This window comes from Mirounga leonina, unplaced genomic scaffold, assembly GCF_011800145.1.
Source record: "Mirounga leonina isolate KUSES-001 unplaced genomic scaffold, KU_Mleo_1.0 Mir_95, whole genome shotgun sequence".
NCBI classification, from domain to species: domain Eukaryota; kingdom Metazoa; phylum Chordata; class Mammalia; order Carnivora; family Phocidae; genus Mirounga; species Mirounga leonina.
This window is the reverse complement of record NW_023270865.1, coordinates 20,715,640-20,742,068: the sequence shown is the minus strand read 5'-3', so window position 1 is coordinate 20,742,068 and position 26,429 is coordinate 20,715,640. Positions and strand designations below refer to the sequence as shown.

Below are 26,429 nucleotides of genomic sequence, written 5' to 3'. Positions count from 1 at the left end.
AAGGAAGGAAGGAAGGAAGGAAGGAAGGAAGGAAGGAAGGAAGGAAGGAAGAAAAGAAGGAAGGAAAGTTTATGTGTATGGATTTAGTTTTCTATCCCTGACTTAGGATATAAGAATAAGTCCGTGTTTTTGAAATAATTTAAAAAATGTAAAAATATATAATGACAATATTGAAAGCACTAGATACATAGTAAATAATCAGTTTTCTTGTCCTCTTGAGCAAAAGTTCTGTATTCTAATATCACGTCTACCATCTAGTATCTAAATAACCTTGGAACACTCACTTAATCTTCCTGGAACTTAGTCTTTCTCATTTACAAAATGAGAGTGTTCTGCCTTTATAAATTATTTTTCCAACTTAATAAACCTATATTTTGACAGTTTATAATTACAATATGAAAAAAATAAACTCTCCCAATTTAAAATTAATTTATTGAAGTAAAAAAGGCAGAGGAAATGAAAGATTTTTGTTATCTAAAGATGAAATGTAAAACATCTCTGATTTAATTTTCAGGTACGTATCAATTTAATTCTCCTGAGTCTGTACCTCTTGGAACCCATCTTGGAAGGATAAAAGCCAATGACCCTGATGTGGGGGAAAATGCTGAGATGGAATACAGCATTGCTGAAGGAGATGGAGCAGACATGTTTGACATCATCACTGACAAGGATACACAGGAAGGGATTATAACTGTCAAACAGGTTTCTTTACGCTGTCTTCATTTTTTCACTGAGCGCTTATAGTTTATTTTTGCTTTTCAGTTAAGGGAAGAAAAGCCTAGGATTTATTTTTCCACACTGTCCAGCTTTCATAGAAGTGGGTATGGTTGTGGTTTCATCTCAAATAAGTGAACCATCTTCATCATTGACACTTAAAAAGCGATACAAAACCTTAACTGCTTGTGCTTAGAGTAGAAAATCAAACTAGAATTAGATAGCCTCAAAGGTACTTGTTTTATGTTTTCTGTGGCCCCCAAAATAGGCATGCAGCCATAACTTTATTTCATGCACTTTTTATAATATTTAAATTAGCCTCTTCAAGCAGATGAAACCCGAAGATTCTGCATGTTTTATGTTGGATGCAGTGTGGGAAAACATTATGAAACTTTACATACTATAATCCAGCTAAATGTGGATTATGTTCTATTTCCCTGATTTTTCTGTTTTCATTTACATCTTGCTTTCCACAGTGTTCAGATTAATGAAATATGTTTTTTTTTCTTTTTAAAATAACAGTTTTAGAAATATTGGACCAAAGAAGCAACTTATATGAATAGTTTGCTGAATCTCTACTTGATTCTATATTTTCTCTGATTTTAACTTTGTATAACTTTAATAATAATAATAATAAATAATTTATATGCCCATTTAGATAATACATTTGCCTGTGGCCATCAAAATGTGAAATGCATTATCAAGTGGGACTTGATCTTAGTGTGCATACCATTATATTCAGTTACCCTGTATGAATAAGCATAAGACAAAATAAAAAATTACTAATTTATTTGATATACCTATAAAGCAATAATTGGGAAAGTTTTTTAACCACAATTACTGGTACCATTAACAGAGCTGGTTATTAAACTTTAATGTTGTCTTCCATTGTCATGTCTGCTATATTATACTAATTTTTCTTATTTAACTTCAGAATTTAGATTTTGAAAACAAAATGCTGTACACTTTAAGAGTGGATGCAAGTAACACTCACCCTGATCCACGATTCCTACACCTGGGACCTTTCAAAGACACAGCCGTGGTCAAAATATCTGTGCAAGATATAGATGAGCCTCCTGTGTTCAGTAAACTTTTTTACTTGATAGAAGTAGATGAAGATGTAAAGGAGGGCAGCATCATTGGACAGGTTACAGCATATGACCCAGATGCCATGAACAATTTAATAAAGTAAGTATTTTGTGAAACTTTAAGTTTGCAGAAAAATAATCATCTTCTCACTATTTATAAGCATGTGTGAAAAGAATTACATTGTACTATATATGATCAAGTACAGTAACAATACTAAACACTTCCATAGGACAAACTCTTAGCTGGACTGCCTTTTAAGTGATCTCAATGTATTATTGCATTTAACTCATCACTTTACAAGGTAGATCCTGTTATTATACCTGTCTGCAGATAAGATTAAGTTACTAAGAATTTAAATAACCTGCCAAACAATTAGTGAGTGGCAAAGCTGGGTTTGAGAATCAGGCCATCTGTCTCCAGAGTCTATGATTTTAATCCTTTAGCTGTTGTGATTCCCATCTCATTGTCTCTCTTGGAGAAATCACAGTTCAAATAGTAAGTGATCTAAACAAATAAATTAGAAAAAAATTGTTCTAGAAATACTATTAAGAGGTAATTTGAAATGTTAAAACACCTTTTTTGTTTGTTTTTACACCGTTTTTTCAAATTTTTATTTAAATTCTAGTCAGTTAACATACAGTTAATACTGGTTTCTCCTTTAAAAATAGTCACTCAGCATACCATCTATTAAAATTTTGGGAAAAAAAAAACAGTATGTCGATTATATTGTAATAATAACAGAGAATTAGTAAAGAAAGTAATGATATTTGAGTATGGCAAACATTAAAATTAATATGGTATTGTGAAGTATAGTGTTAACACTTTCCCAAAGCTTGAATATTGTATTAACGTTCTCAGAGCTTTCAAATATGCTGGAATCTTAAGTGATTACTACATGTGGTTCTTAAGGGGAATGAAAATATAGTTATGAATGGATAGGATGGGTGGGTGAAGACGGGTAGCTATGTCCAACTGTGGCATTAAATTCATGACACGAGACTGTCAAACATTTTGCCTATCCCTTCTTCTGTAAGATAATTGTTACCATTTATTGAGCACTTGCTAGAAGCTAGAGAGTCTAAAGAGACTTATATTTATTAGTTCAGTTAAGCTTCACCACAACTTTATTAGGCGGTACAATTGTTATCACCCAAATTTTATAAAAGAAGAAATTGAGATGCAAAGGGTTAAAGGACACAGTACAAATAATTAACAGACTGACGATTCAAACTATCGTTGATCTGAATGCATAGCCAAATCTTTGGCAGACATAGTCTGCTTTCTTAATGACCTGTTTACTAATTAGAGATAATTAATATAATGTTCCTCATTTGTAGACTAATTGGACTGACTTCAGTTATACAAGGCAGATCCCTCAGGGACAAAATTATGCAAAGGGCAAAACATGGTTTTTGTCCCTCAGAATTTGGTCTAGTTTCCTTTCATTTTTCCCATTGCCCACAATAGGGAATTTCATAAGCTCCAACTATAGACATGTTAGCTTAGAAAATTACAGCCTTTTAATTCTTTTTTAACAAATGTATTGATGTATTACCGACCAACAATAAATTTCACAACTTTAATTTGTATGATTTGATAAACTTTTCTATATTCATACATCCACTAAAACATCATCAAGATCAAGAAAATGAACATATATCTTACCCCCAAAAGTTTGCTCATGTACTTTTTAATGCCCCCCTCCCAAACTTCCTAAAATCCATCCCCTAATCCCCAGGCAAACACTGATCAGGTTTCTTCAATATCGATCAGACTATATTGGGTTTTCTTGAATTTGTACAAATGCAATCATACAGTATTTATTCTTTAGTCTAACTTGTTTCACTTAGCCTAACTATATTGAGATTTTTCCATGTTGTTATGTGCATCAATAGTTTATCCCTCCAATTGCTGAAAAGTATTCCATTTTACAGAGATACCACAATTTGCGATTTATCTGTTCACTTATCGGTTGACATTTTGAGTTGTTTCAAACACTTGGATATTGCAATACCTTTATACACATTTGTATGTAAGTATATATACAAAACTTGTGAATCAGAATTTGTATAGTTATGTTTTCACTTTTCTTGAGTAAATACCTAGAAGTGTTATGATTGGACCATAAAAAGTCAACCTTTTTTAACTGTAGCCATTCTAATAGGGTGTATAATAGTATCTTAATTGCCTATATGACCAACGATGTTGAACATTTTTTATATGCTTAAATGTGCCACCCATACATGTTCTTTGATGAAGTATTTATTCAATACTTGCTTAGATTTTCTGTGTTATTTCTTTATTATTGATTTGGAGATACACACACACACACACTTCACACGATGGATACAAGTCCTTTATCAGATACGTGATTTACAAATATTTTCTCCCAGTTAGTGGCTTGTATTTACATTCCCATAAAGTGACTTTCAAAAGGCAAATGTTCTCAATTTTGATGAGATCTAATTTATTAACTTTTAATTTATGGATTGAGCTTTTAGTGCCTTATATAGAAAACATCTGCCTGATCCCAAAATTCTTATTCTGTGTTTTCTTCTAGAAGATTATTGTTTTCAGTATTATATTTACATCAGTGATTCATTTTAAGTTAACTTTTATATTGTATGAGGTATGGATCATCCTCATTTTGCTTTTTGGTATATGGATCCCCAATGTTTCCAGCACCATGAGTTGCAGATACTATTCTTGTCACTGAATAGCCTTCATACCACTGTTAAAATTCAATTGCCTATGTATATATGGATCTAACTCTGGACTCTCTCTTCTGTTCCAATTATATATTTATCTATGTTTGCAAAAATCACAGTTTTCTGTACCTTTATAAAAAGTCTTGAAATTAAATATCATCTATCATTTTTTTTCTTTTCTAAATTTGTTTGGTAATTCTAGGCCCTTTGTATTTTCATATGTCAACTGCTACAAAAGATTCTGCTAGAATTTTGATTTGAGTTGTGTTAAGTGTGTAGATTAATGTAGGCAGAATTGATGACATCCTAATGATACTGAATCTATTAACCCAAAATAATATATTTTTCTCTGCTTATATAGAGATTTTTTTCAGCTGTATTTTGTGGTTTTTATGTCTACAAAAAACATTTTTTATACTTCATTTTATTGCTTTACTGCGCTGGCAAGAACCTCTAAAACAATGGTAAATAGAAGTATAAGAACAGAAATCCTTGCCTTCTTCCTTGTCTTATAAAGAAATCATTTAGTCTTTCATCATTCAGTATGATGCCATCTGCAGGGACAATTTTATTCTATTCCTTTTGTTCTAAGCATTTTTATCAGGAATAGAGTTTGGATTTTGTCAAATGGTATTTTCTTTGTCTATTAAGATGGCCATATAGTAAAATGATGTATTATTTGATTTATTTTTCAAATATTGGGATAAATGTCACTTAGCCACATTATACTATAATTATATATTGTTGAATTCAGTTTACTAAAGTTTAAAAAATAACTTTGAACCCATTTTTATTGGGACATAATTTTAAAGTTTTGTTTTCATGTAATGTCTGTTTGGATTTTGTGTCATAGTAATACTGTCTCAGAATGCAGTCAGAAATATAAGATCCTCTTTTAATTTTTTGGATGAGTTTGCATAGAATTGACATTATTTTTCTTTAAATGTTTGGTAGAATTTAAAAGCAAAGGACTGTATTATCTTTTTTATATGAGTTACAGCTACAAATTTTATTTCTTTAGTAGTGGTAAGTTTGGCTTTTTTTTCCCTTTTTCTTCATCTTTCAGGGAATTTTTGAATTTCATCAAAGTTGATGAAATTCAAAAGTTGTTCATAATGTTCATATTATCCTTTTGATAGTCTAGTAATGATAGCCATTTTTTTCTTGGCCAGTGTGACTAGACTTCTTAGTTGATTGATCTTCTCAAAGAACAGGTTTAATTGCTTTTTCAATAGTTTGTTTTCTTTTCTTTTTTTCTTTTTTTTTGTTTTTTGGCTCTGATCTTCATTCTTCTTTTCTGCTTACATTGAGTTTCATTTGCTCTTCTTCTCTATGTACTTGAGTCAGAAGCCGAGGTCATTGATTTGAGACCTACTATTATTCTCATATGTGTGTTTTAGTGATAAATAAATTTCCCTCTAGCTTTAGATGTGTTGTTCTTTGTACCAATACAACAAAAATTTCTCATTGTCCTTAATGTTTATTTTTCTCTTCATACATTGCCAGTTGTTCCTTGGGATGCTTTTAAATTGTGTCACTGGTTTTAAGCAATTGGATTATGATATACCTTTCTATAATAAGCTTCATCTATTTTGTACTTGAAGTTTATAAAGCTTCCTGAATTTGTGACTTTGTGGCTTTCCTCAAACTTGGAAAATTTTTCATCCAGTCTCTTTAATATTTTTTTGCCCTATATTCTTCTCTTTAAGGAAATTTAATTATAATTATGCTAGGTCTCCTAAATGTGCAATACAGTGCGCTGGTGCTGTTTGTTTAGTCTTCTTTTTTCCCTCTTAGCCATTCTAAATAGTTCCCATTCATCTTCATCTTCAAGTTTACTAATCTTTTTTTTTTTTTTTCCCCCAATATCTAACCTGCTTTAATTCCATCTAGAGTATTTTTTTCATCTCATAGATTATAATTTCTTCTCTGGAAGTGTTATTTCTGGGTTGTTTTCAATTGACAGATTTTTCCTGGAAGTCATATTTTCTTGTTTTTTGCATGCCTGTAAGTTTTGATTGGATGACAAACACTGTGCTTTTATTGTGTTTAGTGTTAGGTAGCTTTGCATTTTCTTTTTTTTTTCTTTTTAGCTTTACATTTTCATAAATACTCTTGAGCTGCATTCAGATGTGTTTTGTTTTGTTTTTTAAAGATTTTATTTATTTATTTGAGAGAGAGCACAAGTGAAAGAGAGAGCAGGAGACAGAGACAGTGTGCAGGAGCAGGGGCAGAAGGAGGGGCAGAGGGAGAAGGAGAAGCAGACACCCTGCTGAGCAGGATCCTGGGATCATGGCCTGAGACAAAGGCAGAGGCTTAACTGCTTAACCCAGCCACCCAGGTGCCCCTCAGATGTGTGTTTAAATTACTTACAACATCTTAATCTTTTTGGACCTTGCTTTTGTGCTTTATTAGCAGCCCTTTTTCTAGACCTAATTTTGCCCCATAATCAAATTAGACTTTCCTGGGTAGTCTACCAAAGCCCCATGAGTTATGAATTTCTCTTTGGTTGGTGGAAACTAGAACTATTCTAGAACTACAACGTGCCAGTTCATAGTTTTGCTCCCTCCTAATCTTTGTGATTGATTACTTCTATTGCCTCACTTTATCTGTCCCCAAACATATTCTGATCAGTACTCAGATGAAAACTCGAATAATATTTTCTTCAGATTTCAGTAGTTCCCTCTTTGTGAAGCTCTCTCCCATGAATTATTCTGCCTTTCAAATTCTAGACACTTTGTTCTCGACATGGGCTATCAGCTTGAACTCAGGGGATGGACAGACTCCATTTGGGCTTGCACTTCCTATATTCTTCTTTGGAACCTCTCCCAGGCAGCAAACTAGAAGATCACATCATATCTTTTCCTTTTCTCTGGGATTATTGTCATTGTTCTCTGGTGTATAATCCTTCAAAAATAATTTTCATTTAGTTTCATATATTTCATTTAGTGTTAGTGGGTTGTGTGTGTGTGTATGTGCGTGCGTGTGTGTTGGGGGGGCTGGTAAATCCATCCCTTGTTATTCTATAGTTGCTAAAAAAAGACATTCAATATGTCATTTTAAACATGTTTTAATTATATAATTTAGTCACTCTTGCACAGGTAATTTTGTAGTGAAGAAGACATCTATAAAAGTCTCTCAATAGATACTTCAGTGGTATTTTATTCTATTTTTATCAGGTATTGAAACTTTCCACTTATCAGTCACCTAACTTTAGTAAGTAGAGATCATTATAATATACATATAGGTTTATGTATTTTTATTAATTGTGAATGTTTGATAATGCCATTAAACTTCTCAATAAACTTCTATTGTATAAATAACACACTATCATGTAGGTGAAACATGATTGCTGGAAATTTAGTTGCAAACAGTCTATCAATCTATATATATCCTATATATATGGATTAGATATCGATGTAAATTGATATAGATACAGATATAGAAATAGATATCGATAAATAATCTACCCAATCTATATAAATATATCCTTTCCTATATCTGGAATTTCCTCAGGATACGATTTTAGGAGTAAAATTTCTAGGTCAAATACTGATAGTAAAATTTGCAACCTTGCTCAGTAGTATATAAAAGTGGCTGATAAATTTTTAAGTTCATAGTTCTCTCAAAAATATTTGTGTTTAATAAGGTATACTCAAGTATAAAGAAATAATGAACAGTGGTTTTACATATAAAATCTCAGAAATGACAAAGAGAAGAAAAATACTGAAACAAACAAATTTATCCCAAATTACGTCTCTAAAATCATACTGCCAACTCTGTCAACAAATAAGGCCATGCCTGAAAACATAGTATATAGGCTGGTTCCTGTTTGCATAAAGATATATGCAAAAAAAAAAAAAACAAACCCAACATCTTTAGATATCTTATTACACTGGGAGAAACTAGCAATAAGTCAACAAGGAGACAACATTGTAACATGTGACTCTTTTGTTTGCTCCTATAGAATTTAGGAGGACTGATCCTTAGAGCAGAAATGGGCTATGATAAGCATCATGGAGAAATATTCTCCAGGGAAATCTTAGGAACTATTTCCCACCCACCAGTAAATCTGTTCATCAAATATATTTTCTGAAATACATCTGCCGCTTGCAACATGAGATTATGATTACAATTCGCAGCTGTTGTCAGCTCTGCTTCACCTCATTAGTGATCACGGATTTCCCAAGTTATAGGGTTGATGATAACTTTACAGGTTCTGAAAGAACATGTTGTCTCATTTCACACCTATTTTATGCTCAACATATTTAAAGTTCAACAAATTTTAGAAGAGATCTTTTCTACTGCAGTCAAACTGAGAAGGAAGTACACAACAAACTTGCTGGAAAGAAATGCTTTTTTAGTTACGCTTCAATAAAATGTACATGATTCCACCCTAAGCTGAAATGAGTGAATAACTGGATGTGTGCGTGTGTGTGTGTCTCTCAGTGTTTCTCTAATACTTGCTTGATTTTATTACAGAGAGTAAAATAATATTCATTTATTTAAAAATCATGATTATTTAAAAACAATGCCATTAATATTGGGAAAAAAAAAAAGACTTAAACTATTGGCTCAAGTACTGCATAGCCACATTCTCTTTTTGAAGGGCAATGAAAGTTTCACGGTTCATAGATAGAAAACACATTTCTGGATGGGGCGCCTGGGTGACTCAGTTGGTTAAGCGACTGCCTTCGGCTCAGGTCACGATCCTGGAGTCCCAGGATCGAGTCCCGCATCGGGCTCCCTGCTCCGCAGGGAGTCTGCTTCTCCCTCTGACCCTCCTCCCTCTCATGCTCTCTCTATCTCATTCTCTCTCTCAAATAAATAAATAAAATCTTTAAAAAAAAAAAAAAGAAAACACATTTCTGGAATGCAGTAGCTGGAAAGGAAAAGAGCAAACTTAGAGCCTAATTATATTGACGTAGTCGGTGGAAGATGTACCTGGAATGCAGTAAAGAGGAGTACTACGCTTGACACATTTCTGCATACTACTGATTTGTTCCGGTGTTTGTAATTTATGTGTTTTATTGTGATAGATGAAAATACAGGGATGTGATATGTGTTGGATTCTTAATGGTAGAACATGAAAAATGAAAAGCAAACAAACTGAAGCAGAGTTCAGCTTCCTCAGGTTCAGTTCTCTTGTGCTCTTTCTCACTTATTTGCTGTTTCTGCAGATGCTGATTCAATTAAAAAGTTATGCCAGTGGACTTTTTTTTTAACTTATTGCTCAAAATTAAATGTAAGGAGATGAATAAAATAGTGTTGTTTTAATAGGCCATCTGCTGGAACATAGAGATGGCTTTGTCCTGTGTTGTTTATCAAGCTCTTTCTGGTATATTTATTATTAATAGGTAAACGAGAATGTCCCATTCTGTGTTGAAAATAGAGTATTTGCTGCTGAATGAAAGAAAATGATCTCTGGGCTTTGACAAATTGTGAGACATCATTTGCACGAGGGCAAATTTCTGAATATATACCTGGAAGTGTGCAGTGTTAGTGTTAAAGTGAACTATGTCTACATTGTCAAAGTGGTTCTCCACCATGAATTCTTAACTTGGAAAATAGTACCTTTCAAGATTGAATCTATGAGTAGGATAGACAGAAACTTATTCTGTTCCCACATATGCTCCAAGTACGTCAAAGTTGGACTTGCATAATGTTAGAATTGTTAGCTATTCCTCAATCATAGAAAGCCCCATGCTAATCTCTAGGGCAAGTAGCAAGGAGCACAAAGGATTTTTATTTTTTATTTTGATCTTCAATGCTAGCAGTAGGTAAAAAGTCCAATGTCTGTTTAGCCATAAGCAGATAATGGCTAGCTATTGACTTTTCTAATAGTAGAAAGAAATATATTCAGGCAAATATTATAAATTGAATTCCACTCAATTCATATTTGTGGTTGAGTTATATTTTTTACACTGCTTTCTTTGTGTTCATTTTAGGTTTGTTTTATTCATTAGCAGAATTTGGTGTAAGTATTTAAGTATTTAAGTAAAATAGAACATTTAAAAATGTTCTACTGACTTTCTTAGCCCACATCAGGAACTAAATTGTAGGAGGCTTGACACCTAGAGATAGGAAGCTTTGTATTTCTTTTTTCATTTTAGCATTTATTAAGCAATAGAGATTAAAAAGAGAAAATTTAATATGATTGCCATCCTCAATTTTAGTACATTAATAGTTTTTTAAAAAATAAGATCTACCTCAGATCCTTGTCTGACAATGAATTATTGGTTAAAACCTGATATAACTTTTGCTCCTAGGAGATATACGTATACACCATTATGTATTTTATGTATTTATTTTTGTATCTGTTTCTAGTTATCCTCTACCTCTTTAGGATTTCCCACACCACAAGTATAGCTACTCTTTGGCAGTGACCATATATCATGTAATCCATAATTTGACCATATATCAAAAATCTCCCCAATTTTTTTCATAACACCATGTAGGAAAATGATAATTATGATTATTGAAAAAGTGAGAAGATACTACCATTTTCCTGTGGCTCTAACTGCCCATTGCACAACCCTTCCAAAGGACAAGAAGGTGACTGGGCTGGTTTTGTATTTTTTTTTTTTTTTTTGTAATGAACTTGAATTTATTGTTAGAGTTGGAGGCGGCTCCATTACAGCAGCTGGGAACTATAGCAGGGAAGTGTGGGGAGGAGCAGAGCACAGCAGCACGGGGAGGGTGGGAGCTAGGAAGAACACAGGCCGGCTCATTTTGGTTTCCACGCAGTCATTTGGCAGAGAAGCCGAGCCCTGACGAGCGTCTGGATTTCTCAATCTGGCAGTAGTCTGGCAGGGCTGCTCATTGGCTTGCTTGGGGAGAGGTCCTCTCCTGCGGTGTTTTTTTTTCCAGCCTGTTTTCATCTTACTCAGTAGGACTTCAGCTTTAGCTCAGCTTTGTCTCCTTCTTCCCTTCCTCCCTCTCATTTTCCCCAAGTTCTCTGGCATGGCTTCTACCTCCCAGATCCTCTGTCCAAGAGTTTGGGGCTGCAAAGGCAGCCAGTGTTCCCATTTCAGCTGCAGGATGGCATAGTGGAATGTTGGGGGAGTCACACGTTGCTGGGGTGTCAAATGTTGGGATGTCAGGCAGTGGCTTATTTTTAACCCATTACACACCAGGCCACAGCAGATGACCACATGCAGAAAAGCCAAGCAGGGGATGACAAGGGATGAGGATAATTGGAATGGGTGGGTGAAAACTTCAAAAGGTCAGGGAGCTTGGAAGAATTCTGGGATTGGGGCTGGGCTCTCCTTGCCCCTTTGTGCTGCCCAGTAGGCCTGGTCTGGGCACAGCTCTGGGATGTGAATGATATGAAGCAGGGGCTGGGAGGATAAGTAACTTGTACATACATTGTACAGAAAGGAGCCTAAAACCAACCACATAAAGCTTTTAGTTATTTGTACATCCTTGTACAGAAAGGAAACTAAAATCAACCACATAAAGCTTTTAGTTATTCCACATTTGAGATGAAATCCAGTATATAAGGGCGCCTGGGTGGCTCAGTCAGTTAAGCCTCTGCCTTCGGCTCAGGTCATGGTCCCAGGGTCCTGGGATTGAGCCCTGCGTGGGGCTCCCTGCTCAGCGGGGAGTCTGCTCCTCCCTTTCCCACTCTCCCTGCTTGTGTTCCCTCTCTCTGTCAAATAAATAAATAAATAAAATCATTTTTAAAAATCCAGTGTGTGTGTATATATATATATATATATATATATATATATATATATATATTCCCTCCCACACATGGTCAAATATTCACTTTGAAATAGTATCTGTCAGTCTGAGAAACTCATTTGATAAAGTTTAGCAGAAAATAAATTAGGCAAACCCCATGATGTTAAGTTATTACAGTTATTTTGGAAGTCTGAGTTTACTAATGGATCTCTTAATTTTAATATAGTTATTATAGCAATAGACTAAGTCGTGGGTTCTTCATTAAAACAACCAAGGCAAACAAAGAAAAAAATCACAGAATTTAGATAAATAGATTTTTATCCAATATTTTTAAAATTACAAATGTTTCACAATGTTTAGAACACTGGCTGCTCAATATCTATTACTTATGTTTGTCAAAGTCAGTGCCTGATAGTGAATATATTACATTTATAATGGGAGTTGTAATTTCCTAATTCACCAGATCAAAAAGGAGTTAATTTGCTAAGTGACTTTAATAAGATACCTAGAAAAATGAGAACTACACCAGATGCTGGTTAGTCTGTTAGTTGTATTCCTTTTTCTGTCTTTATTCTAATCAGTTTATTCCATAGTATATAACCTTGCTGTATGAGCCTTGTCCATAGACTTATAACATGAGATTGGCCTAGGATGTTTGTTAGAAATAAAAATTCCAGCTCCAACACCAGACCTACTGAATCAGAATCTGTTTTTAACAAGATCCCAGTGTAATTCATATGAACATTAATGTTTAAAGGATGTTTAGAGGATTATTTTCCTCTATGGCTTAATTAGATACTCAGCAGCAGAAATCTCAAACAGATGTAAAGTGTTAGTATAGCCTAATATGGCCTGACATAACTAAAAGATTTTATTATAAGCTAGCCTTTTAAAAGATCTTTCTTATGAGTATGTTGCAGCCTTCCATTGCTGTCATAACAAATTACCATAAACTTAGTGCTCAAAGCAACTCAAATTTATATCTTATAGTTTTATAGGTCAGAGATCTGGGATGAGTCTCATGGGACTAAAGTCAAGGGGTTTGTGTGGACAGGGCCACATTCCTGTCTGGAAACTGAAGGATAGAAATTGTTTCCTTGCTCATTCAAGTTATTAGCAGATTTCAATTCTTTGCAGTTGTAGGACTGAAATTCTCATTTTCTTGCTGTCAGCTCAAGGTTCATTCTGAGTTTCTAGAGGCTGCCTGTGTCCTTTGGCATGTGGCCCCTTTCCACCATCTTCAAAGCCAACAGTGAGAGGTCAAGTCCTTTTCATACTTAAAATCTCTTTTTTTTCTCCCATCTCATTTCTCTAGAGCCCATCTCTGCCTTCTTCTTCCACTTTAAATGGTTTATATGATTAGTTTAGGGCTATCTAGATAATCAAGGATAATCTCCCTTCTCAATGACTTTAACCTTAATCGCATCTGCACAGTTACTTTTACCATGTAAAGTAACAGAGTCCCAAATTTCAGGGATTAGGAGGTGGGCATCCTTTGGGGGAGGTGGGGAGGCATTATTTTGCCAACCATAGAGTGATACAAAGTTTATGATGACAGTTTCCATATCCAGCCTTGATGAAAAAAGTCATAAAACTCTGTGTAATATGTCATTTCATTTTTATCTGCAAAAGGTCAGAGGAATAGATTGGAGGATAACCTTCGATTCAGCTGAGATGTTCCTTGAATAGAGAGCCGTTCAAGAGCAATGCACTTTACAACAGCCTCTCTCTATTCACTTATAGTCATAAGGACTCTGGGGACACATGTTCTTATGTTTTTTAGCATAATTTCAGTTTATCTAATGCAATTGACTCTATCAAATTTAACATGTCTAAAGCACTGCAACAGGTCTATGATAGGTTAAGTAAATCAAGTGACAATTAAAAACTCACTTAAAGGTTGCCACAAGGATTCATGAGCTTAAATAATAACTCTAAAGGACACATAATCTTAGAATAGCAATGATGGAAAAGGCCGGATATATCAAATTGGCTAAACGACAATGGTATTAAATAAAAATTCGTGAAAGTTGTTGGCATTTTACTGGTCATGACTTTAGGAGAACATTGCTTGAACTGCCTCTGACATTAAGGAACAGTAGGTGAATTAATAATCTTAACGCCTAGATTCATGAATCTCTTTCCTGCCAGATACTCTATTGATCGGCATACTGATATGGACCGGATTTTTAGCATTCACTCCGAAAATGGCTCTATTTTCACTTTGAAACCCCTTGATCGGGAGTCCTCTTCTTGGCACAACATCTCCATTACTGCCACAGAAATAAGTGAGTGGGGAATACATCCACCTGAACACCGAAGTGGTAAAATAATAGCATTAAGTAGACTCTGTTTCTTGAGGGAAGTCACTTTCTCATTAGCAACCTCAGAGTGTGTTGGAGACTTACGGTATCGTAATGATTCTCAAATATCCACTTTTTAAACTTGATTTTCTTTTACACCTTACTCTAGGAGAGAAATAGAATATAACCTCAAAAAAATAATTAATCTGTCTGAGAAAATTATGTCTTACAAATAATACTTCATTCTCAATCATAGTCTCCTCTTCTTAATCGTGCTTTGCATCTGGACCATGTAAGAAAGCTCAGCTATTCATCAGCAATCCAATTGAGAAAGTGAATACCGCAGAAATGATTTGTTGCTAAGTTACAAATGGGGTGAGTGGTATCACCGCTTCTCTGTAAATGAGACTGAAGTCTTACACATGTTCTCATTGCAGATAACTCAAAACAAAGTAGCCGCATCCCTGTCTTCATCAGAATTCTAGATATAAATGACCATGCTCCGGAATTTGCCATGTACTATGAAACATTTGTTTGTGAAAATGCAAAACCTGGGCAGGTAAATAAAATTATTATAAACTTTAAAAAATATTTCCTCTTCACAAAGGCAGATAACATATCAATTCACTTGCACAAAATCTTTTTTATGCAAACTACTGTCAATCCTCTTTGTCATCTGTTCATCTCCCCTTACCAAAACACTCACAGTGATCTAAACAGATGACTTCTGAAGTTGTTTTTATTATGGAACCCATGATGTAATGGCAGAGTTATAATATATACTTTAATTTATATACTGGGTATATAATGAATATATATATATATGAAAAGTTCCTCCCTGGATTCGTAATTATGATGATACTGAGTTATACTCAAGAATAGAGTGGAAATATATTCCTAAATAAAACATGAAGTATGAAAATGAAATTGTTTTGTGTTAGTATAAAGGGAATCACAATAATTGTCTTGTTGATTACATTTTTCCTCTTTTAATCTCTCAGGCAGGATATTTTGGTTTGATAAATTATACTTTGTGATTTTTCAACTTCAATATTATTGAGATAAAAAAGAGATAGTACAAGAGTTACAAAGTCCTCTTGCAAAGTCCCCCTAATATATAAGAGATCTCTAAAGTAACTTTAACCAAATGCAGAGTATGTTCATTTTTGACACCAATATAGTATTTTACAAATGACAGCAACTGCACAAATTTCACTGAAAGAAATTTTAACCAGTTATTTAGATATTTCTTTAAAGAAAAAGTAGATGGATGTTAAGAATCATATATAATTCCATCGTGCCTATTTAAATATAGAAAATAAAAGTGAAATACTGTCCTCCTTTTATTACAATGAAGATTGCAATGGACCAAATGTTTATTTGAAACCCTAACCCCCAATATGGCTATATTTAGAGATGGAGCTTCTAAGGAAGCAATGAATGTTAAATGAGATCATAAGGTTGGGGCTCTGATCTGAGAGGGTTGCTGTCCTTTAAAAGAGAGACAAAAGAGAGATGACTCTCTCTCTCTCTGCCCACACTCAGAGGAAAGGCAATGTGAGGATGTAGCAAGGAGGCAGCTGTCGTCAAGCCAGAAAGAGAGCCCTCACCAGAAACCCGCCTAGCTGGTACCTCGATCTTGGACTTCCAGGCTCCAGAACTGTGAGAAAATTAATTTCTGCAGTGATTTTTACGGCAGCCCAAACAAGCAGACCAAGACAGAGTTCCACTTACATACACAAATATAAAAATGGGGTATTATCAGTATTTGCCAAAAAAGAATCATTACACAGTTATTTGGATTAAAAAATGTTTTTCTTTCTTTTTTTCTTTTTACATGTTACTTTGCAACATGCAATGGACATACTCTCAATTTAGTAAATGATCATTTTTAATTTGATGCTGAATTTTTCTAGCACAGCTACACATTAATTAGTTTATTCAACTATCCACTTACTAATAGAAATTTGGTTTATAAACACAATGTGAGTCTAGCAGATAACGCTATAATGAGCATTATAATACATTTGTATTTATACACTACCTGGTGTTCCTTTCCTTTGATATAACCTTTGAAATAAGAATAATTAAATTTTATATATAAATACACATCAGTGCCTCCAAACAGCTCCCCAAATAGGTCATATACTTAGTGGATGATTGCCTATTTACTGGAACACTAGACTTTAAGTGTCCACCAAATAGTAATATCTCATAATAATTTTAACATGGATTCTTCCCAAATTATTTAGGCTGAACATTTTTTCATAAATGTGTAGCCATTTTAAAATAATCTTCACAGATGTATTAGTTTCCTAAGGCTACTGTGAGAACCTACCACAAACTAGAGAGCTTAAAACAACAGAGATGTGCTCTCACACAGTTCTGGAGGCTAGAAGTCTGAAATCAATGGTGTCAGCAGTCCGTCTGTCTGTCAGCTGTCAGGACTCTTGCCATTTCCCAGCTTCTGTAATTGCCAGCAATCACCGGCATTCCTCGGTTTATAAGAATTACTCCAATCTCTGTGCACACTGTCCCATGACATTCTTTTTCTAACTCTCTGTATCCACATTTCCCTCTTCTTATGAGACTCCATTCATTGGCTTAGGGCCCACACTAATCTGCTATGGCATCATCTTAACTTGATTGCATCTACAAAGAGCCTGTTTCCAAACAAGAGCACATTCACAGGTACTGGGAAATAGGATTTGAACATATATTTTAGACAGACATAAGTCAACTGACAATAGCATATACAGAATCTTTACTTATTTGTCCATTAATATGCTTTTCTTTTGTTGATTCATGTAATTGATACATATTAAAAATAATATTCAATAAAGAATATTGATATTAACTAATAATTATTTTAATATATACTACTACTATTAACATTTCTGTCATTGTTCATATACTTGGCAGAAAACAATTTCCTTATTAAAATTAACAAGGTTGAAAATATATTTTAATCTACTGCTACGCATTCTCTGTTAAAATATGTGTATACAGTGGCCCATCTAATCATTTCAAGAACTCAGCCATATTACCAGAGGACCGATGTTGTTTATGATTTAAAATATTACTAAAAATAAGATATTTTATATTACTAAAAATTAGATATCATTGCCAATCTAGAACAGGAGGCTAAACAAAAGTATTAAAGTACTAAAAGCATTTTTTCTATGTCATGATCCAATCTTCTAAGGAGAAAATGTGCATTAAGTTTGCATTAATAATTGTGCACTTTCAGAAGCATTATATAAAGAAAAGTAAGGTTCCATGCCTCTCTGTCAATAAAATGAATGAAATCATAGTTAATATTAAATTACAGGGGTAAAAGTGTTGACTAGTGAGGTTGCAGGTTAGTATGGCTATAGAAGGTAAACAATAAACAAAACGATGGGTATGTCAAACCACTGTGAAATTCCAGTAATTGTTCATTACAGAAGTTGCACTATTATACCTGGAAGCAGTGCGACTCTGTTTTGGTGGAAAAGAAATTTGAAAGTAAGAGTAATTAAGTGGCTGTGATTTCAAGTCACACAGATGGCAGACCCATGACTAGAAAAACAGGCACCCCGATGTGTAGCTTAGTGCTTTTTCCACTGTGAAATGCTCAGTGGACTTTTTCTGCCTGACCTGTTGTTTGATGCTCCATCCTCACACTATGGCACACCTCTGACTTATAGTGAGCACGGCTAAGAGGTGTTGTTATTTCTCAACTTCGACACTGATTTTATGAAACTTGAAAAGCATTTATTTGTATATCTTTCTAAACTTTGCAAATACCATAAAAAAAACCCAAATACTTTGAATAAAATAAGCAATACGATTGTAGTTAGGGTGCCCCATAGCTTTAAAATCTTTTGCTTTCTGGTATTATGTGGCATATTGCTTATTTTTACCAAAATTATATTCATAGTGTTCTTGATCTGTAGGAATAGTTGTGCTAATCACTTCTGTCTTTTTAAAAATGCATCTGTTATGTTCTCTGCCTTTGAAACAATCATTATTTAGTGGGGGCAACAGATTGGTAACCAATTATTAATAAAACAGACTGGTACTTTCTAACAATGTTAAAAGAGGATAGATGTTGGACTGATAAAATTTTCTTTAAGGTTGGATATTCCAGTGGCCAAGAATCAGACAAAGATTCATAGAGATACTTTGCACAGTGATACTTGATGAACATATTCTATCCTTAACTAATTGTTATATTGCATAGAACTATAAAAAGCTTTGGCATAATTTCCGAAAATGGCCTGTTTTTTGTTTCTTTAGTAAGTCGATGATATATTTAAAGCACAAACACTAACTTAAAATGTAGTATAACAAGAGTTGCTCTTTGTTGCCCTTTATTTAATTTACTGATTTGGTTTCAGTTGATCCAGACTATCAGTGTCATGGACAAAGATGATCCTCCCCGAGGCCATAAATTTTTCTTTGAGCCAGTACCAGAATTTCCTCTCAATCCGAACTTCACCATTGTAGATAATAAAGGTACAGAACATTTTTAAAGTTAAAATTGAGACCTTCAGCTGCAAAATTAAAAACTGGTCTGAGTTTCCCCCCACACACACTTTTTTTGTTGTTGTTTTCCTAGATAATACAGCAGGAATCGTGACTCGAAAAGATGGGTATAGCCGCAAAAAAATGAGCACCTATCTACTGCCGATTTTAATCTTCGACAATGATTATCCAATTCAGAGCAGCACCGGCACGCTCACTATCCGTGTGTGTGCCTGCGATAATCAGGGAAACATGCAGTCCTGCAATGCAGAGGCCTTGGTCCTAGCGGCTGGCCTGAGCACGGGGGCACTCATCGCCATCCTTCTTTGTGTCATCATTCTACTCGGTAAGCTATACTTCCGAATGCTCATTTCACTCAAAGAAGTCTCTCCCTTCTGGTTCAGTGATGGTGCAACCAAAAAGCAAACTTCTCTAGGGCTAAAGGTTGACATTTTTAACTTTTTATTAAAATGGTTCTTTCAGTGGTGGGGGGTGGAAGGGGTGGGGTGGCTGGGTGATAGACACTGGGGAGGGTATGTGCTATGGTGAGCACTGTGGATTGTGTAAGACTGATGAATCACAGACCTGCACCTCTGAAACAAATAATACATTATATGTTAAAAAAAAGAAGATGATAGTAGGAAGGGAAAAATGAAGGGGGGAAATTGGAGGGGGGAGACGAACCATGAGAGACGATGGACTCTGAGAAACAAACTGAGGGTTTTAAAGGGGAGGGGGGTGGGGGGATGGGTTAGCCGGTGACGGGTATTAAAGAGGGCACATTCTGCATGGAACACTGGGTGTTATATGCAAACTATGAATCATGGAACACTACATCAAAAACTAATGATGTCATGTATGGTGATTAACATAACATAATATAATAAAACTAAAACTAAAAAAAATAAAATGGTTCTTTCGATTAGAAAAAGAAAATTGAGTTCTCTCTGAGGATAGGTCTAGCTTTCTAGAGATGGAAGACAGAGATAATATAGCTAATGCTATATACACATACAGAGACAAATATTTTTAAAATCTATTTTATATTACACCGCTTAGTGCTAACTAACCATGGTCACTGTTCTAAGTATATTTAATTTTACAACTGATATAATTTTCATATCAATTCTGTAAGATAAATACTTTGATTCTTCTCAAGAAAGACTAACGTCTACCAATTCACTCATTTAGGAAGGTTTTAACTAGCATTCAGATAAGTCTATTTCAGAATTTTCCTTTTAAACCATTATTCTCAAAACCAAAGACTACCTTTTCAAATAATATTACTAACAAATACTAAGATATGGATATTAGACACCTAACTGGCAAGTGCATTTAAATTGTCAAGATAAGGTAAACTTTTTATTCATACAATTTGTTATACATAGGTGCAAATTAAAAGTTTTACTTCATTTTTTAAAAATATCACTATGACATCGTGGTCATATATTCTCATGCAATGTTTTCTGAAGTCATGCTTTCAACAGCAAATGTTTTATTTGAGCATGCCCTAACAGGACAACAATTTAATTCAATTAAATAGTTGTTCCACTGTAAAACATTCCCCCCCCAAAATTGTTTCCATCAAATATTCATCCAAAATGCTTATGCTTAGGGCATGAGAGCCAGCCAAATTTATGTTCCAATGCTCATATGTGCTGGCTCCTTAAAACTGCAAATCTTTTCAGGCTATCTGGATGAAATCCCTTTGGCCAGATATCCTTGCAGGACTTCAGTGGGAGATTGATAAAAGTGAGGAGAAAACATTTCTCTCAGCTAAAATGATCCAACTATCGGGGCACCTGGGTGGCTCAGTTGGTTAAGCGACTGCCTTCGGCTCAGGTCATGATCCTGGAGTCCCGGGATCGAGTCCCGTATCAGGCTCCCTGCTCAGCGGGGGATCTGCTTCTCCCTCTGACCTTCTTCCCTCTCGTGCTCTCTGTCTCTCATTCTCTCTCTCAAATAAATAAATAAAATCTTAAAAAAAATAAATAAAATAAAATGATCCAACTATTTAGAAAAACATTTTCTCAGGGCGCTTTAGAACATACGTACCACCAATCCACATCTCAGAACTGCTGCTAGAAAGTTGACTCTTATGTAAAATATTTTTGTATCCCCATGGATAATAAAGTTTGGTTTACCATTCAGCTAAGTGCTACTGATATTATATTGTTTTATTTACTCACATAGTTCTACTTTCCTAATTTAGAACACCATGGAAATATGTATATTTCATATTTGATTTTTAAGTTTTCTATATTAAGATAATACACACACAGACATAAAGACATGCATACACACATGGGGGAACAAAAGCACCCCCAAAGTAAGCTTAGATACTATAATATTATGAAACTAAATTGGATAATATTTTTTCTATGCAGAAATCCTAGAAGGCTGCTTCATTATTCTGAAAAGTCTGCCACCTTTCTGCCCTACACAATATAGAAGGCACACATTTCTTGTTTTCCACCTTCCCAACTGGTTGCCTATATGTGGAGTGGTTTTCTATTATTTTAGTTAAAAATTGGTTCCAATTCAGGTTTCATTATCAAAGTTCCTAAAGCATTTTTGCTGTGATTTCATCTTTTTTTAAGTTTTTATTTAAATTCAACTTAGTTAACATACAGTGTAATATTAGTTTCAGGTGTACAATGTAGCGATTCAACACTTCATATAACACCTGGTGCTCATCACAGCAAGCGCGCTCCTTAATTCCCATCACCCATTTAACCTATCCCTCCTTCCCACCTGCCTTCCAGTATCTCTCAGTTTGTTCAATTATAGTTAAAGAGTCTGTTTTACGTGTGGTTTGCTTCTCTCTTTTTTCTTTCCCTATGTTCATCTGTTAATGTTTCTTAACTTCTACATATGAGTGAAATCATATGGTATTTGTCTTTCTCTGACTTATTTCACTTAGCATAATACTCTCTAGCTACATCCATGTCATTGCAAATGACAGGATTTCATTCTTTTTTATGTCTGAGTAATATCCATTGTGTGTGTGTATATGTATATATATGTATATGGTGTATATATATGGTGTATATATATGGTATATATATATACCACTTCTTTATCCATTCGTCAGTTGATAGATACTTGCACTGTTTGCATAATTTGGCTATTGTAGATAATGCTGCTATAAACATCGGGGTACATGTATCCCTTTGAATTAGTACTTTTCTATCCTTTGGGTAAATACCTAATAGGGCAATTGCTGGATCATAGGGTGGTTCTATTTTTAACTTTTTGATGAACCTCCATACTATTTTCCAGAGTAGCTACACCAGTTTGCATTCCCACCAACAGTGCAAGAGGGTTCCCCTTCTTCACATCCTCGCCAACGCCTGTTGTTTGTGCACAGTTACTAAATTTCTAAATTTCTATAGTAAATAGACTCTGCTCTTTGCAAGATAATGATATAGCACGGAGAATGACATTTTAGACCTACCTATTACAGTTTGAAGAAATGTAGTTCTTAGAGTTTGTCTATGTTACAAGGCAAAGTCGAGACAGGACTTTTTAATTTTTTTGGTTCCTTAGACACCTTGGAAGTCAGATGAAACTTATGGGAACTATTCAGAATGATAATTTAAATTAATAAGGATAGGATATATTAGGCAAAGGAAATATATGTATCCAAATTAAACAAGAAACAAAAGCTAAATGTGCTTAATTATTGTCATATGTGCCTTGCTCTAGTACAAGTCTAATGATCATTTGAGATATGTCCTAACTAAAATGCAATATAAAATATCTATGCTTTCTATTGATTTAATAGTCACACATACTCTTACTATTACTATAGTAACTGTATATCTTGATATTCATAATAGAAATACTAAATTTCAGTTACAGATAAATGGAAATAATGATACACTTTTTTCTATTCCTTATCTTAACCTTTCTAAATTCCATTCAATTAATAACCTCAGCCTAGGGAAATGAAGTAGATGATTTTAACACAACAGAGGAGAAAAAAAACTCAGAATAGGTTCTAAGGTCCATTTATGGGAGTTAATAAATATTATATTAGCTAAGAAACCCTTAAAATAATTTGACTATATTGTTGTTCTTTTATAGCCAGAATTTATAGAAGTTTTGAGGAAAGTAGAGAAATTATAAATTCAATATGAAATTTAAAAGGAATCTTTTTTTTTAACTGAATGATTCACTAAATTGGTAGATTTTCAGACCTATGTTGGAGTTAATTAACTTATTTTCATCCTTTAATAGGCGAGAGTACAGATATGTTCCATTTTTATTGAAAAGGTCTTTTTTTTTAAATTATCTCCAAGATGATTCTGAATATAGCTCAGCACCTATAACCTATTCTGTGGAAGTTAAGTAAAGATGCTTCTAATGATTTTTTTTTTTAATTCTTTCTACCAATTAATAGGAACTAAGGAAAGTGTGTTGGCCAATATGACAATATCATTGGACAGGCTTTTAATGGAGTTATAGGGCACTCAAGGGCCATGGTGAAATGCAGTCTCAATGTGAATGAGTTTCCTCTGTGGAATCTCAATACAAAAATTGAGAAAAGAAATGACAGATTTTTGAGCCAACATTTTCTTGTTTTTTAATAAAACGTAAATAGTACTGACAAAACATTTAGCTGCCTAAAGTAAGGGGAATCTGTTTTTTATTTCTCCCCTGCAATGTGCAAGTGTGCTTAAGCAAGATTATCTTTACTTCTTAACTTTTCTTGTATATAAAATTAGGGACTTGGCCTATTTCCAATGGAAAATTTATATTTTGGAAATCATGTGGTCTTTTTCCTTATTTTTAAATATATATGTAAATTGCAAAACGTATTTATTTTGCATACGTTCACTGTCACATATACGCATATGTTAAATTTCAGTAATATAACAAAAAACAAGAAAGTATATTCTATGTGGGGAAGTTCACAGTTAACCTGATACATGGTATGTAAATAATAAAAACAATATAGTGAATCGAGGGATTATAATTAACATTTTAGCCAGAAAGTTCCAATGCAACTGTACAAGTCAAGGAAATCCTCAGTAACAAGATAATTAGTCTGAGCTGTCTTGTAAGATGAGTACAGGTTAAAGATAAGTTAGACTTTGAATTTTATACTGTCGTTTATAGAGTTATATTTCAGATTTTAAGTAGGCTTTCAACACCAAGTCAATAAAGGAATTCAAACAGATATGAGCTACTGGAAGAAATTAGATAAGTAGTATGTATATATTTATGTATATACACACACATATATGCATGTGTATAATATATACACATATATGATGCATATGTATGCATATATATGAATAATGTTTTGCATATATGCCCTTGCATCATTAAGAAAATATTAAATTGTTGCTCAATTTTTCTTGGGATAATAATGACTGTAGCTTTAGAATTTTAGTATTTTTAAGCAAGCAAACCATTGCGGGGAATGAGGTATCACATAATTAACAGTTGGCTAAGTGAATTAGCCATAACTGAATAAGGCTTTTGCAATGCCAGAGCTCTATAGGATAGTGAGTCTTGAAAGTAAATAAAGGGATTGTAATATCTGCTCCTTTACCAATAGAAGACATTTAGTCACTGGCCCAAGGCACCCTGTATTTGTGTAGGGTAGTTACTCTTTTTTTTTTTATTATTATTAAAAGATTTTATTTATTTATTTGAAAGAGAGAGAATGAGAGAGAGCACATGAGAGGGGGGAGGGTCAGAGGGAGAAGCAGACTCCCTGCCGAGCAGGGAGCCCGATGTGGGACTCGATCCAGGGACTCCAGGATCATGACCTGAGCCGAAGACAGTCGCTTAACCAACTGAGCCACCCAGGCGCCCGGGTAGTTACTCTTTATCCAAACGAATCTCAGCATCTCTCACACCACACAAACTTCCCTCAGCAAAGTGTGTTATATCTCATTTAAACCTGAATCCTGGACTCTCACCATTTTCTCTTTGTTGTCGTTGTTGTTAATAGTTTTAGTTGTACTGTTCGCTGCACTGAAGCGGCAGAGGAAAAAGGAACCTCTGATAATTTCGAAAGACGATGTCCGGGACAACATCGTGACCTACAATGATGAAGGTGGTGGGGAAGAAGATACCCAAGCTTTCGATATTGGCACATTAAGGAATCCAGAAGCAAGAGAAGACAGTAAACTTAGAAGGGATGTAATGCCTGAAACTATATTTCAGATAAGGAGGACTGTGCCTCTGTGGGAAAATATTGATGTACAAGATTTTATCCACCGAAGATTAAAAGAAAATGACTCAGACCCAAGTGCACCACCTTATGATTCACTGGCAACATATGCCTATGAAGGGAATGATTCCATAGCAGATTCACTCAGTTCTTTAGAGTCTCTCGCAGCAGATTGTAACCAAGATTATGATTACCTCAGCGACTGGGGGCCTCGTTTTAAAAAGCTTGCTGATATGTACGGGGGTGATGACAGTGACCGAGATTAAGAGTATTGTATGACTTGATCCATGTTTTCGGAAGTACTCTCCTTGTTACTAGATTGAGTGGCCTGCATTCTCTTCCTTGGAGGAAATTTTTTAAAAATTGAAATTACAAACAATACGTAGGTGTTGTCTTAGTAAGGGTTTGCTTAATCAGTAAGTTTCTGTGAATGAATACGAATGATATAGATTTAAAAAAAAAAGTAATAATAACTAGTTCCCTCTCTTTGCCTAACAATCTCTGAAGGAAAGTATACCACATCAATAATCAATAAAAATTACATAAAGGCTTTTTGTGCCTTTCCTTAAATATAAAGACTTTATAAATGTTTTCTTAACTAACTTACAATCACCTTTACTATTTAACATTGTGCAACTGCTTTGTAAATTAATATGAAAAATATATCCCTAAAGAAATAGGAATGACTATTACTGCCATATTTATTTAGTTGAAGAATGTCTTTGTGTTAATTCATTCATATTTTTATAAATGTATATTTATATTTTTGTATTTTTATGAAATAAACTAGTATTTATAAAAATAAATATCATTTTATTTAATTCCTAGAAGCACTTCTGATCTCACTTATAACAGAATGTTTTTTACATCTTTATAGGCAAAACATGATTCACTCAGGGAAAAAATAAAACAGCTAACTTACTGCATGTGATTTGGAACTAGAATATAGCAAGACTATAAAAGAGCTTTAGTATAAGTAATGGTGTTCTGCTTCTGTCACTTAAACATGGACAAGTGTTTATTGAACTACTCATATTTACCCATCAGTAGGATGTGAGACCTTTGAAATATAAACTACTATAAATACGCTTGTAAATGATTAAGTTTTTTTGTACAGTTTTTTCTATAGAATCAACCAATGAATTTTACTTGAGAGTATATGAAGTATATGTAAGGGATATTATGTAGATGACAAAAAAAAAATCTAAATCACTCTTCCTTCATCAATAG

The 26,429-nt window shown here is 34.1% G+C and overlaps 1 protein-coding gene across 3 annotated transcripts in view; it reads left to right on the top strand.

Annotated features, from left to right (window-relative positions):
- Window positions 1-25,465, top strand: part of CDH9 (cadherin 9) — an 82,695-nt gene extending 57,230 nt beyond the window's left edge. For 2 of the 3 annotated variants that reach the window (XM_034998807.1, XM_034998809.1), the window contains 7 exons: window positions 515-702; window positions 1,649-1,902; window positions 14,349-14,485; window positions 14,938-15,059; window positions 18,883-19,000; window positions 19,104-19,355; window positions 24,978-25,465. In XM_034998807.1, coding sequence (XP_034854698.1) covers window positions 515-702; window positions 1,649-1,902; window positions 14,349-14,485; window positions 14,938-15,059; window positions 18,883-19,000; window positions 19,104-19,355; window positions 24,978-25,465 — 1,559 coding nt within the window. The remainder of the gene's footprint in view (window positions 1-514; window positions 703-1,648; window positions 1,903-14,348; window positions 14,486-14,937; window positions 15,060-18,882; window positions 19,001-19,103; window positions 19,356-24,977) is intronic. The other variant, XM_034998808.1, reaches the window with a different exon arrangement.
- The last annotated feature ends 964 nt before the right edge of the window (window positions 25,466-26,429 follow it).